Below are 15,048 nucleotides of genomic sequence, written 5' to 3' on the forward strand. Positions count from 1 at the left end.
CTTACAAATAAAATGGAATATACCCAAATACCTCTAGTTACTTAGATTAGAAACAACCTAAACAGGAAACTAACAAAAGTTCTGCAATAGGAAATTAACATAAGACTATCAAACTAAAAATAAAAAATAAAAAATTCTGCAATAAGCTTCTCTTAATCTTCAATCTCATCCTATCCATAGTGATGCTTGTGGGGCCCGCTTCTGTCGATGATAAACTTTAGACGGTTGGATGTCCTCATCAGAATGTTTCCTTAACTTGTTTGATATAGCATGGGTTTCACGACGCTCCATAGATCAATTCTTATTGATGTGGCACAACGATGCTTTTGGAAAAAGCAAGGCAAAAGTGTGGCGGCTTTATTTGCTTGCAGGGATATGGTTCATTTGGTTGGAAAGGAACAACCGTTGTTTCCGGAGTCAGGCGGGGTGAGTCTCGGAGGTGTTTAATAGGGTGAAATCAAATTTAATGGAATGGGTATTTGCATCTAAGGTTGTTGATCATTTTCTTTTTAATTGCATCTAGTTGTAATTTCCCTTTTGGGTTTTTTTTTCGTATATTTGTATATTTTGGCTTCAACCTTTGTGAATAAGATTTTTCTTCATTATTCAAAAAATAAAAAATAAAAAATTGAAAGCCTAATTTATGGTCCAGATTGACCCTTTGTGTCAAAAAATACACCAAACAATGTTATTGCAAGATTTCAAAATATTGGCAAAATTTAAAAAATATCACGTTTTATTGCGATATTAACGTGATATTATTGCGAATAGTAAAAAAAAAAAGAAAAAAAAAGAAAAGTAAAGTGTTGTATCATCATCATCTAAACCTTATCCCAATTAATTGGGGTCGGCAACAAGAATTCCTACTCCGCTACACCACTCTATCAAGGGCTAGATCTTCAGTTATACCATAGGTCATCAAGTCTTTTCTTACTTCCTCTATCCATGTCCTTTTGGGCCTTCCCCTTTCACTTTTAGAGCCCTTTAATAGCTCAACTTGTACCAACTCACTCATAACTGGCATGGTTCTCTCTCCATTGACCAAACCATGTATAATGCGAGGGCATTTTCACACCGGGCTCGAGTGGAGTGGCTTGTGTGAAGCGGGCGCACACTCGGGGTGGGCAGCCCATGTGAGGCGGGACCCATGTGAAGTGAGGCCTACGAGGGGGGTTCGGCTGAGGGCCTGATCTGGGCTATGAGATAGCTGTTGTTGTAGCTAGCAATTGTTGTCGCCTGCTTTCGCCTTCGGCTTGAAGACAAGACTAGTGGCAGTAGTTCTAGTTGGGCAATGGGCAATCAATTAAGGGCTTGCCGTAAAGGGATTGATTCACCACGTTCTATTAGTTCAAGCTTTTAGAGCAAATGGTTAGTTGTCTTGTGTCAAAAGTGGTATTAGAGCGGGAGGTCTTGTGTTCGAAACTCCTCACCGAGGGTGATTAATGCAGTGACATTTTCACACCGGGCCCGAGTGGGGTGGCCTATGTGAAGTAGGGGCACACTCAGGGTAGGTGGCCCGTGTGAGGAGGGGGTTCAGCTGAGGGCCTGACCTAGGTTATGACATAAAGGGATTGATTTGCCATGCTCTATCCGTTCAATCTTTTAGAGCAAGTGATTAGTTGTCTTGCGTCAATCTAAGTTTGGTTTCCCTCATCTTATTACTCATTGATACTACTCTTTAAGTTCCCTCAGATGCATTCATTTCAATTCTATCATTTGCAGTTTTGCCACTCTTCCATCTTAACATCCTCATATTAGCTACACATCCTATGAATACGTTTTTAACTGACCGACATTTTGTCACATAAAGCATGGCTAGTCTTTTAGTTATCTTGTAAATTTTCTCTTTTAGTTTGAGTGGTACACGATGATCACATAAAACTCCAGAGACACATCTCCATTTCTTCCTGCCAACTTGAATTCTATAGGCAACGCCCTTTTCAATCTCTCTACTCTCATGAATTATTGACCCAATGTATTGAAAGTGGTCATTTTGGGAAACTTTTTAGTCAACTATCTTAACTAATTCCTCATTTTAACACACCTGTTCTGACCAAAATTGCAGTCCATATACTCTACTTTAGTTCGACTAATTTACATACACCATGGGATCTCTTCTTGCAAATGCCTTGTTAATTTGTTCGTAACCAATGCGAAAAGGTATGAGCTCAATGTCGACCCTTGGTGTAAGCCTATAATAATTGGGAACTCACATGTCTCTCCACTAATGGTCCTCACATTTGTCACTGTTCTCTCATACATATCTTTAGTCATGTCAATATATCCTCTTGAAACTCCTTTCTTTCCCAACATCCACTAGATTAACTCTATAGGGACCCTATCATAATCTTTATCAAGTCAATATTATAAAGACCATGCGGAGATTAATAGCTTTAGTTGTAGACCTCCTTGGCATAAAAACGTAATTGATTTTCTGATACAATTGTCTCATGCCTTGGTCTTTGCTGAATCACTCCTTCCCGAAGTTTCATAGTTTGGCTCATAAGTTTAATCCCATGTTAGTTAGTGTAACTTTGTTTATCTCCGTCATTCTTATAAATAGGTACCACCATACTTTTCCTCCATTCGTATGGCATTTTCTTTGATCTTACAATCTTATTTAACAACTTTGTCAACCAAAATAACCCAATATCTCCCATACCTTCTAAACCTATACTGGTATACCATCTGGTCCAAGGGCCTTTTCTTTTTTCATCTTTCTCAAAGCTTCTTTCACTTCAAATATCCTAATCTGACAAAAGTATTTATGGACTCTTATGTCACTTGAGTTTGTAGTTCCCTCTATATGTATGCTCTTAAAGTAGTTGTCATTTAAAAAGTTCTGAAAATAGCTACTCTACCTTTTATTGATCTCATTGTCCTTTACTCCTACCCTCTGGTCATCACTCTTAATGCATCTAACATGATTAAGGTCCCTGCTCTTCCTCTCCCTTTCATTTTTGCAGTTTGGAAGACATTTTTCTTACCTTCTCTTAATGCCAATCTATTGTAAATATCATCACAAGTCTTAAGTTTTGTGTCACTTACCACTTTCTTAGCAATCTTTTTGGCATTTCTATCTTGTTCAAGACTTTTATTGTTTTAATCCCTTGCCAAGCTTTGAAACATGAACATTTCTTGTTAATAGCTTTTTTTTTTTTTAACATCATCATGCCACCAACAAGTTTCATTATTTGATTGGCTTTCCCTCTGGATACTCCTAAAAACATCTTTCGTCACTTTCCTAATGTTTTCAAACATCTCATTTCATGTAACATTTACTTCTTCCTCGACATGGCATGGTTTAATGATTGCTTATTATCTTTAGCCGTGGCCTTGAATGATTGTGGATAACATGATGGTTGTTTGTAGGGAACATATTGTGCTAGTTATTTTTCTTTTTGTCAGAGAATAGAATAATTTTTTTTTTTTTTTTTTAATTTTAAGTCTTATTTATTTATTTTTTATAAACCTAATGTGGTGTTGAATTTCAGAAGCAAAGAAAAGACAAGATGAAGAATGTGGGCATTTGAGGGCTCTTGTTCAAGATCTTGAAAGTATGTTTACTTGTATTTCTCAGTAACAACCTTTTGTTGGAGTTTATTTAATTTAATTTTGTTCCTTATGGAGTACTTTGTTGTGTCCACACTTGTATTATTATCAAACAGAATTCACCATTTCCAATGAGGAGAATTGCAGTTTTAAAAGGCAAATAATTGTGAAAAGTTGGTATTGGGAATCCATGAATTTGACACAGATTCTGCAATTCCTCCGTGGCCTTTTGTCTTTTCATTCAAGTTTAGGGAATGATTTTTCTGACAAATTCTATAAGCAGTTATTTCTCCAGAATGTATTGTTATTACTGTCAATCTTTTATCATTATTGATTGACTGTATGCATCGGCATATCGGGTCTGATGAGATCAACATGTTGATTGCCTTGTGTCCAATGTTTGATACCAAACAATCCATCCTTGTATCAGTTACAGCATGTAATGATTTGTCTTTTTGCTGCAGAGAGGGGTCTACAGAGATTGATTGATAAAAAAGAGGTGGAGGATGCAACACTGCTTGATTCCTTGTTGTCTTATGATTTCTTGAGAATGGCATCACATAAATTAATCCAACCTAACCCGCTCGTTCAAATTCTCAGGTGCATGTAGCAGCTGTTGTGGTAATGGCATGCAATCGTGCAGACTATCTGGAAAGGACAATCGAATCCATCTTAAAGTATGGTTTATGTTCACCAATTTGTTGTTATTCTTTATAAAACAATTTTATATGGAAGAATGTATTCTCTTTTATGAAATGATCACATATTTAGCTGAGCCACTAATCCTGATTCTTTCCAGATATCAAAGCACTGTTGCTTCCAAATTTCCGCTTTTCGTATCACAGGTATTTATTTACTTCTAAAATTATTGTGTTTGACACCCATATAAGTAGTTGTCGGATGGGAACATTTTGATACATTTCTTCTCCTGGCCTGGCCTTAAGATTCGTAAAGTCTTTGTTCAACTAATGCTATTACTGATTTTGTAGGATGGGCCAGATCAAAGTGTTAAAAGTAAAGCTTTAAGCTACAGTCAGCTAACCTATATGCAGGTGAAATTGCGACTCTATTTTTGTTTCATGATGGATGTTGATGGTTTTCAATTGGATCTTATCTTTGTAGCATGTAGAAATGGGGGGAGGGGGAGCCTGTGTTTTGCTCCTCTAGAATCTTCTATTTATAATAATAATAATAATATTAATCAGTTACAAGAGATAAGCTCAGAATAAATACAGGACAACTGAATATATTTGTATTCTCACACTCAAATATACTGCAAAGTATGTCGAAGATTGTATACTCTAACATTGCCCCTCAAGCTGGAGCATTTATGTTATGCATGCCCATCTTGCTGATGATTTCAAAAGTGGGAGAGGCTGACTGCACTTTTCGATGACTTTTTGGGATGTGAACCACTTATAGTTGCATGAAGTGTGAATCGCAGTGGCAATAGATTCGGGTGCAGGACTTGTGAAGCGTCTGTTTCAAAATGTATTCAGGTATAAATAGGTAAGAAGTGGGAGTGGCACCTAGCTAGAAGGATCATGCAAGTGCTACTAAAGGAGCCACTGGCACATTCGGTGGCTGCTAAAGGGTCTAGTGGCACTTCAAATGGTTGGGATCAATGTTGTCAAAATCGTTAATGTATTGCAAATCTTAATAAGGATTGAATCATATCGAATCGCAAATCATAAGATTTTTTTTAATGATTTTCTTAAAAAATGAAAAAAATTGCAAAAATATAAATAAATCAGAAAAAAAAAACTCATCAATCATCTATTTCCCATCAATATGCACAAACTAATATACCGCCTTATCATGATAATGTTAGAGGATTCTCGTCTTTCCTTTATTTTTGTCATTCAAGAAATTTAATTTAAACATACAAGAATTCTTTAATAATTTACGTTCTTTTTACCTTTCTTGATCGTAGAATCATGTTGGAAAAGCAGCATTTGATTTTGTAGAGTAGACCAACAAAAAAGGATATTTTGATTTGTAACCATCATTATCACAATACATTAGGCAAGGTATTAAAACCGTTATCGGGCCAATGCCCTTTTTATTCAAAGGCCATGATGGCCATTATAGGAGTCGCAATGGCCATTACGGCCCATATTGTTACGGCCACCAATACCGTTATTGAATTCCTTGCATATAGGTCAACATGATTGCAACCATCTATAAAAACATACCAGATGAGTCATAAATCAATTTGGTGTTTTTTGACCAATTTAAAAGTTGGAAATCATAAGAAAATGCAATACAGTTTAACCTAGAATAGGATTCATGTAATCTCTTATAAAGAACATAATAAAATAATTGACCTCTTCTAAATGATTCTTAGAGCTCCCGCCAATTTAAAAACATAAAATGAAAGCCAAAGTAAAGCTTAAAATAGAAGAGAACAAGTATAATTTGAATCCTAAATCATAAGGCTCATCTAAAAAGGGATTCAAGGTGGGATTCAAATTGTTTTGCTTAAGATTCGATTAAAATCGTAAATTATAGGATTTTGACAACTATGGTTGGGATTTGAATCACTAGCTATTCTAGTGGCTGGGTGATGTAGGACAATTAACCACTTGCTCTAAAAGCTCGAACTGATAGAGCATGGTGAATTAATCCCTTTTATGTGATAGCCCAAGCCCCATATTGCATAAGTTAGGACCTCTGCCGAACCCTCCTCGAGGGCCCCACTTCACATGGGTTCTGCTTCACACGTGACACCTACTTCATACAGATGGGGCCTGCCTCACATGAGTCACCCGCCTCACACAGGCCACTCACCCCAAGTGTGCCCCCGCATCCCACAAGCAACCCCACTCGAGCTCGATGTGAAAATGCCCTTGCATTAATCACCCCCGGTGAGGAGTCTTGAACACAAGACCTCCTGCTCTGATACTACTTTGATGCATGACAATTAACCACTTGCTTTAAAAGCTCGAACTGATAGAGCATGGTGAATTAATCCCTTTATCTCATATCCTAGGCTCCACATCGCATGGGTTAGGGCCTTGACCGAACCCCCCTCATGGGCCCCACTTCACATGGGTTCTGCTTCACATGAGCCACCTGCTTCATACAGATGGGGCCCGCCTCACATGGGCTACCCACCCCAAGTGTGCCATTGCATCCCATATGCAACCCCACTCGAGCCGGGTATGAAAATGCCCTTGCATTACTGGGACACTTCTGGTGGCTGTAGAATGTTCTAGTAGGAAATTGATGGTGCTACTGGTTCTAATTAGAAGCTCGAAAGAGCTCTGAATTAGAATTTTCTTCTAATGATTTAGCAACAATGACGGTGCTAATGCAGTGATGAGTAGCATACTAGTAGAAGGGGTCATCAATGTCTGTGCCTAAATAGGGCTCTGAAGTTTGCACTGAATGATGTTCACCCGGAGATCATGCCATGAGAAAAGGGCTCAAAAGGAAATTTATGCCCCTTGGATCTAAAGGTGTGCTAAATATCATGCAATTACGGAGCACCAATCTAAGAAAGGGAACATAAGGGTATCAGCCTATCGAAGTGGCTGACGGTGGATTGGTTGGAGTGGGAAACAACAATACAAAGACAACACTGGTTGGAGACGGGTTACTGATGATTTGGGCTTCGGAGTGGTGATGTAGTCGGCAATGTAGATGGTTGCTAATGGTGGTGGGAAAGTGCAGATGCAAATGAATGGGTTGAGCAAACATGTATAAGAACCAACAAGTGCACACCACAATGGTAGTGAGCAGATCTGGTGTGGGAGGAGTTTGAGGATTTTGCGACCAGATGGATGACCAAACCTACAGCAGCATTGATGATGGATCGATGGCTGACAATGATTTGGGTTACAGATCTACTTCCGAGATGGGTTTGGGGATGGTGGTGCATAGGGCTGTTAAAGCATTTTTCCTGGCTGACAATAGTGAATTTGACAACAATCAGATCAGGCTCAATCAGAGACAACATATCCGATAAAAGAAAAATAGTGGCTGTGGCAAAGGCGGCGGAGTTGGTGGTTTCAAAGAGTGGAGCTGCTATGGTGGTTGGATTTACCGGGCAATGACTCTTTTTTTATTTTTATTTGGGGGGGGGGGGGGGGGGGGGGGGGAGATGGATGTGAAACATTGTGTGATGATGATTAGTGTAAATATTTTCTTAAGGAGAGGGGGATGGACGATGGGCACTCAAAAGAAAGATTAGCCAAATGGCTCTGATACCATGTATAAATAGGGAGAGAAGTGAGAGCGAGAGAGTTTGTATTTTCCTCCTCCGTTAGAATCCTTCATTTATAATAGTAATAAGTTACAAGAAATAAGCTCAAAACAAATGCAAATGAAATCTAAAAGAGGGGGATGGATGGTGTGATGATGATTAGTGTAAATCTTTTCTTCCATCATCATGCAAGGTTAAGCAGAGGGGGATGGACGGTGGACACTCAAAAGAAAGATACACTATTATCTCCATGGATATGGTGAAACACAGGACAACCGAATATATTTGTGCTCACACCCACAAATATGCTGCAACATATGTCGAAGACTGTATACTCTAACACATCTTGTCAGACAACATAGAACAGTGCATTTGTGTCATCTTTTTCTGTATCTGCAACTGAATTATAGCTCCCTACTGAGAAATATCATGTGTTTGCCATGCCAATGCGCAAGAGCTTTGCAGAATGAACATCATCTTGCTATGCCAATTTTCCTCGGACTTGACTATTAATGCTTGATGCAAGGTTGGCAAACCCATGACCCGGCCTCAACCTGGTCAACCTGTAGAGTTTGACTCCAGTGTGTCCTCTATGGCTCAAGCAAACCTAATTAGTTTGTTATGATTATTATAAAGGGCTTTGCTAAGCCCACATGCGTGCACAAGTCAGCTAATGCAGATGCCGCCACATTTGCGTGCATGGCAGACAAGTGAAATACCCAAGTCATCCATTAGTGGATCTCACTGCATAGATGTTAGCACCAAAGAAAAAGATGGTCCATCAATAGGTGTGCCTTGATATTGTAAACAAATTGACAAGCTTGAAAACTTGGCTGATTTTTTTCACAACTGTACATTTGTGACTGGTGGTCCATATAGAACTAGTTCCTACTTCCCACTTAAACCGAGACAACTTGGCCGAACTGAGTTGTATTGGATGATGTTTTGAACCATGGGTGGCACTATGCATTAAGGTAATAGTTAAGTGTCACCATGATTCACAGGCCACACCTTGAGTCGCTTTTTTGTACACGTAACGGCCGTTACTGACCCGTAACGGCTGTTACGGGCCTTAAAAAAAAAAAAAAAGAAAATAAATAAAAAAACCCTAACCTTTTTTCCTTTCTTTTCCTCTTCTTCTTCTCTCTCTTCTTTTTCTTCTTCTTCTTCTTCTTCTTCCTCTTCTCGGCCTGCTGCGGCTACGGCTGCGGCTGTGGCTGCGGCCTCCTCCTCCTCCTCCTTGTTCTCCTCCTCTCTCTCTCTCTCTCTCTCTCTCCCTCTCTGTTCTTTCCCTCTTTCCCTCTTTTTCTTCTCTTCTTTCCCTTTTTTTCTTTTCGGTTTCCCTCTCTTCTTCCCTCTTTTTTTTTTTTTTTTTTTGGGCAACGTAAGCTGCTGTCGTGTCGTGCGAGGACGAGCATTGACGCTCCTCGGCTCCGAGTTGTACGAACGGTTCAAAGGAGATCGAAGTTACATGGGCCCACAGTAATGTATTTATTATATCTACACCGTTCATCTATTTTTAGAGATTGTTTTAGAGCATTATCCAAAAATAATCATATCTAAAGATTATTTGGACCACATTACAAATAGCAGCGGAGATAATGATTTTCCCCTTAACCAATTGGTAGTGCCCACCGTAACGTTTATTTTCCATCAAATCTTTTTATAAGACCAAAAAGACTGGAATTAGAAGGAAAAACAAATTTTATATTGATCTAAAAGTCATGTGATCCCAAAAAAGTTTTCAATGGTAGACGTTCAATCCCCCATTGCTTTTTGCAGTGTGGTCCACTTGATAGTTAGATCTGTATTATTTTTCGTGTCAAGTCTTAAGACAATCTCATCAAATGAATGGACGGTTTAGATATAACACATTCATCATGCGTGGGGCCCAAAAAATTTTGACATGTGTGCTACACTTCACAATCCAAGTCTCACCTAATTTGAGGCCATAAAAAATTGTACCAAAGACATATTAACTTAAAATTTACTGATTAAATTATAAACTGCAATTGCTAACTCACAATGCCAAAATCAAATTATTTGAATAGTTTTTAATTGTTATTTGGTGTACTCTTATTTTTTAAAATAGGGCCTTTTGGTTTTTTCATGATTCACTATCCAATAAATGTCCACTAATACATAAGTGGGATAATGACAATAAATTGCATGAATTTGAGGCTAATTTGGGGCATAAATTGGTCCTCCAAGTCAGCCCGAAATTGGCAACGCCATCTACCTAAATTTAATTTCATTTTTTTAAAGAACTACTAGGAGAAAGATATTAAATTGTTAAGTATATAAATTAGATATTTAGAAAATTAAATATATACATTTTGTAGTCAAATTCAGGTTACTTGGTTCAAAAATTAATCAGACAGTCCGATACAGCTTCTCACCAAAGAGTGGACCGTTACACCATCATAAACATGTTCCAATTTATAAATGAATGCATATTTGGAATGCTTAGAATATTCCGGATTTAATACATATTTTTTTATATTTTTTTGGCAAAAAAAAAAATTTACGCCGTTACGGGCCGTTACGCTCCCGTATCCTGTTACGACCCTACTAGTTCCTACTTCCCACTTAAACCGAGACAACTTGGCCGAACTGAGTTGTATTGGATGATGTTTTGAACCATGGGTGGCACTATGCATTAAGGTAATAGTTAAGTGTCACCATGATTCACAGGCCACACCTTTAGCCAAACAATCCACTAGGTGTTGGCTTCTCTTTGAATTAAGCTAAAAGAAGTTAATTAAGGAGAATTTAATCCTCTAACTTCATTTAGAATAAAATGTCATTTCCATAGAAATTACCTTTGCTATGATGCCTACGAAGTAACACTCTTTGAATCTCCTTCAATGATTAATTGGTCCAAGGAACCAACAGTAGCCTTTATCAAAATATCCCTGTCTTTATTCACTTCCACCTCTGCTTAGTTTGAGTCACCAACCCCCAGTGGACCCAAAAAAGCTAAAATGATATTGCCTTGGTCATCCTTGACAATTCCCCCACCCGAGATTGCACCGGATTCCTGCATTGAACTCCCATGACCTTCCACAAGCTTGTCGTCGGTGGACTCCAAATTGCAGTCTTCTTTGGTATCTTCATACAATCGTTAATTCCATTCTATCTAAATCAGTAACAGAAATGTCCTTAACCACTTGCATTGCCCAACCCAATCTATAAGAAGGCATTTAATTTGGTTAGGTTAATAATTTATGAAGACATGCTTTTAAGAAAACTATTTTGTTTCTTTCCTTCCAGACATTCCAAACAATTGCATGGGGATTGGGGAAGCATTCTCCACAGGGCTCTGCCTTTCTACTTGAAAGGATTGATGCCCAACCCTTAAAGAGATCCGCCATAGATTCGGCTTTACCCATCTGATCTCAGAAAGATTTGAGGAAAAATTTCCATATTTCAAAGATCATTTCGCAATGCAAAAAGAGGAGATCAACTAACTTTTTCCTTTTCCCTTTCCATTATAGAAAGAAAATGTTTGGTGAAGCCAAATTTGTTTTCTTCTAATTGTCAAGAGTGAGAATTCTGTTAGTTGTGGTCATGTAGCAAAAGCTTCAACTGTAGGAAGCACCGTAGATCCCAAACTTTGGCTCGACCAGTGAGAAATGGATTCTTTGGGCATAATGCCCTTACAAACTCCTTAAAAGAGAAAGTCTCATTTGATGCATGAGCCCACATACGTTTATCAAAGTCGACATTCTCCTCTTCCTTCCTAAAGGAAGTCCTGTTGGATCTTCTGAAGTCATTTACCAATTAGTGCTGGGATTCTGGACAAACAAAAATAACAAAAATAATAATAAATCAGCAGATTCTCGTGTTGACTTGATGAGAGTGATTCGGCTCCCCAAAGACAGTACTTTCTTTTGAAGTCTTTTACCAATTGGTGCTGGGATTCTGGACAATATATAATAATAATAATAATAATAAATCAGCAGATTCTCTTGTGTTGACTTGATGAGAGTGATTCGGCTCCCCAAAGACAGTACTTTCTTCATGCTCACGGTTTGGGCGAATGGCTTCAGTCTTGGGTTTGCTCCCCACAGGCACGAGTTTGAGTCCTGTCCCTGTGGATTACCTGATGTACGTGGTTGGCAGGCATCTCGTCTTAAAGGGGTGGGGACACCCTGTCGTCATCCAAAAAAAAAAGTAGCTGTCTTCAGGTTGGCTGCAAGTGGCAGGTCATGATACTTCAAGGGAAGTGTGTCCACCTTACACCCCAAATCGCTGCAAGACTGTTAGCAAGTGATCCAGGGCGCCACATCTGCAATAGTGCTTTTCCTGAAATGGAGAGGGGATCACGTTTTTAGAGTCTCTTAGAACTTCTAAAGAAGCCTTTTGGGTGCCGTTTATACTGAGAATTGAGCAAAGGAGGTGCATTCCTCCATTTAGTCCAAAACCAATTCTTTTTAATAATAGCATTCTCCATATCCACCTTGCAAAGGCTCCTAGGGATACCGCATCTTTCCCTCAAGATACACTCATTGACGACTACAATACCATCTAGAATCTAGTGGTAGATGGCAAAAGCTCCTTGGAACTAAGATATTATCAACACCATTACCCCTTTCAACTGACTAGTGAGAGCATTTGCAAGAATTTTGTACACAGCTGACAAGGGTTATCTGTCTAAAATCTGAAATTCCTGAGGCCTCTTCTTTTTTGGGTTAAGATGGTGAAAGGTCCATTTAGACCCACACATGCAGCCACTGGTATGAACTTCTTAGAAGGCTAGCATAATCTCATCTTTAATGATATTCCTGAATTTTTTAAAGAAAGGTAATGTGACGTCATCTAGCCCAGGAGCCTTATTGCTATCAAAGAGAACTTCCTCTTGCATAATGGATTCTCTATCCCTTCGGCCACTTCGGGTGGGATATTCTGGAAAGTAATCCCCTCCTAAGATGGTCTAAGAGGCACTTCTTTGGAGCATAACCGACAAAAATAATTCACCATCACCTCATTTGTCTCACTGTTATCTTCAACTAGAGACTCATTCATCCACATTGACATGATGAAATTCCATCTTCGATGCATGTTGGCTATACGGCAGAAAAGAGATGTATTTGCATCTCCTCCTTTAACCAAGCAATCCCATTGTTGCCAAGATATCTCTTCTAAACGGTCCAATTATCCACGCTCCTCTTTAACGCCAATTCTGTTGATGCAATTATCCACGCTCCATTAAGGAAAAGGACTGGAGTCCTTGTCAGGGTCAATGAAGTGATCTATCCAAAGGATTTCAGCCCTCAATTGTCTCTTCTTAAATTTTCCAATCTATCCAAAACCGATTTAGGACATTTGAAGAGCTACATGAAATATACTGGTTGGAGAGGTTGGAGAGGCCTATTTCGAAGCGGAAGTGAAAGAAGCGGTGGATAGTTTGGGTCGAGATAAAGCGCCCGGGCCTGATGGCTTCCCTCTTGCATTTTTCCAAGTCTTATGGAATATGGTTAAAGTTGATGTGACGGATTTCGTCAAGGAATTTTTTGAGGTAGATCGTTAATCCCAAAATTGGGAGCCTCTTTCATTGCTTTAATTCCTAAAATAGAAGGTGTGGAAGGGTTGAAAGACTTTTAACCTATTAAGTCTAATAGGGGGTTCATATAAAATTTTGGCAGAAGTTCTCGCTTATAGATTTAAGGCTGTGTTGGGGAAAATTATCTCTCCCAATCAGGGGGGGCCTTTGTGGGTGGAAGGCAAATTATGGACAATGTGCTTATAGCTCACGAGGGTATTAATTCTCGTTTTAAAGAAAAGAAATTAGGAATTATTTGTAAACTTGATGTTAAGAAGTATGTGCACGTTGAATGGGAGTTTTTAGACTACATGATGGAAACATTGGGTTGCAAGGAGAAGTGGAGGAAATGGATCCAAGCTTGTGTCAGATCTCCTTCTTTTTCGATGCTTGTGAAGGGCTCTTCGAAGGGTTTGTTCAAACCATCTAGGGGGCTAAGACAAGGGGATCCACTCTCTCCATATCTCTTTCTTGTTATCAGAGAAGCTTTCAGTTGCATGCTTGCTAAAGGCCAAGAGTTTGGCCTTATTAGCATTTTCTTAGTGTCTAGAATGGGTGATTGGATTTTGCATCCTCAATTTGTCGATGACACGATTATCTTTGGTGAAGCGGATCCATGTAGACAATCTGCAGAAAGTGGTTACATGCTGCTGAAGATTAATGCCGGGAAAAGCAAAATGTTGGGAATTCATCTCTACCTAAGGAAGAAGTTGTATGCTTCGCATCAATTTTCGGATGCAAAGATGGTTCCCTTCCTTCCACTTATTTGGGGCTCCCCTTATGTATAGGCAAGCCAACCAAGCACTTATGGGATAAAGTGGTTGAGGAATTCAAAAGGAAGCTATCCAAGTGGAAGAGCTGATCTCTCACTAGGCGGTCGTAGTACTCTCATAAAATCAGCCTTATCCAACATACTGTTATATTTTATGTCACTATTTAAGTGCCCTCGGGTGGTTAGGGAAAGATTGGATTAGATGTTAATGGATTTTCTTGGGAGAGGTTCAGATGAAGGATTTGAGTTCCATTTGTTAAAATGGGATGAGGATTACAAACTTGTGGATCAGGGTAGGATGGGGTTGTGGGATTTGGGAAGTATGAATGTCGCCCTCCTTGGCAAATGGTTATGGCATTTTGGGATGGAAGGGGAATCCTTGTGACGCGAGATTGTTGCTAGCAAGTATGACCTTAAGGTAGGTAGGCAGGAAACAAAAATCTTCCTTGTATACGGCCTCTCACATTTGGAAATCCATTTTAGCTATTAGATCGAAGCTTTGGCAAGGTATTTCATTCTCCTTGGGGGATGGGTCTAAAGTCAAATTTTGGGAAGAAACTTGGTGTGGTGGCTTTCCGCCACAACCCGATTTCCCTAATTTGGCTAGTCTTGCCTCATAAAAAGGTCTTAAAAGTGGTGGATTGTTGCTCCATATGTGACTGGTCTATTTCTTGGGCTTCTCTTTGTAGAAGAAGCTTATCAGATATTGAGTTGATGAATTTGTAGCCCTTTTAGCCCATTTGCAACATGTTCATCCTCTAGGTGGGGTTGATTCCATGGTGTGGAGAGTGCACAACTAGGGCCGATTCTCAATCAAATCCTTCTACAAGTTGATTCAGAATGAGTATGGTGTAAGTAAAGGGGAGTACGCATATCATTTTTGGTTTTATGGTGCGTTGCCCAAAGTATCAGCTTTCACTTGGTTAATGGGGAGAAAGAGGGTTCTAATGATAGAAACCTCCAAAAGAGATC

At 39.1% G+C, this 15,048-nt stretch overlaps 1 protein-coding gene across 5 annotated transcripts in view; it reads left to right on the plus strand.

Moving 5' to 3' along the window:
- The window catches only part of LOC131243341 (alpha-1,3-mannosyl-glycoprotein 2-beta-N-acetylglucosaminyltransferase), a 69,801-nt gene that overhangs the window by 33,263 nt on the left and 21,490 nt on the right, over window positions 1-15,048 (plus strand). For all 5 annotated transcript variants that reach the window (XM_058242638.1, XM_058242637.1, XM_058242635.1 and 2 more), the window contains exons 4-8: window positions 3,495-3,557; window positions 4,017-4,051; window positions 4,153-4,229; window positions 4,352-4,397; window positions 4,542-4,604. In XM_058242638.1, coding sequence (XP_058098621.1) covers window positions 3,495-3,557; window positions 4,017-4,051; window positions 4,153-4,229; window positions 4,352-4,397; window positions 4,542-4,604 — 284 coding nt within the window. The remainder of the gene's footprint in view (window positions 1-3,494; window positions 3,558-4,016; window positions 4,052-4,152; window positions 4,230-4,351; window positions 4,398-4,541; window positions 4,605-15,048) is intronic.

Source organism: Magnolia sinica, chromosome 4, assembly GCF_029962835.1.
Source record: "Magnolia sinica isolate HGM2019 chromosome 4, MsV1, whole genome shotgun sequence".
NCBI lineage: Eukaryota > Viridiplantae > Streptophyta > Magnoliopsida > Magnoliales > Magnoliaceae > Magnolia > Magnolia sinica.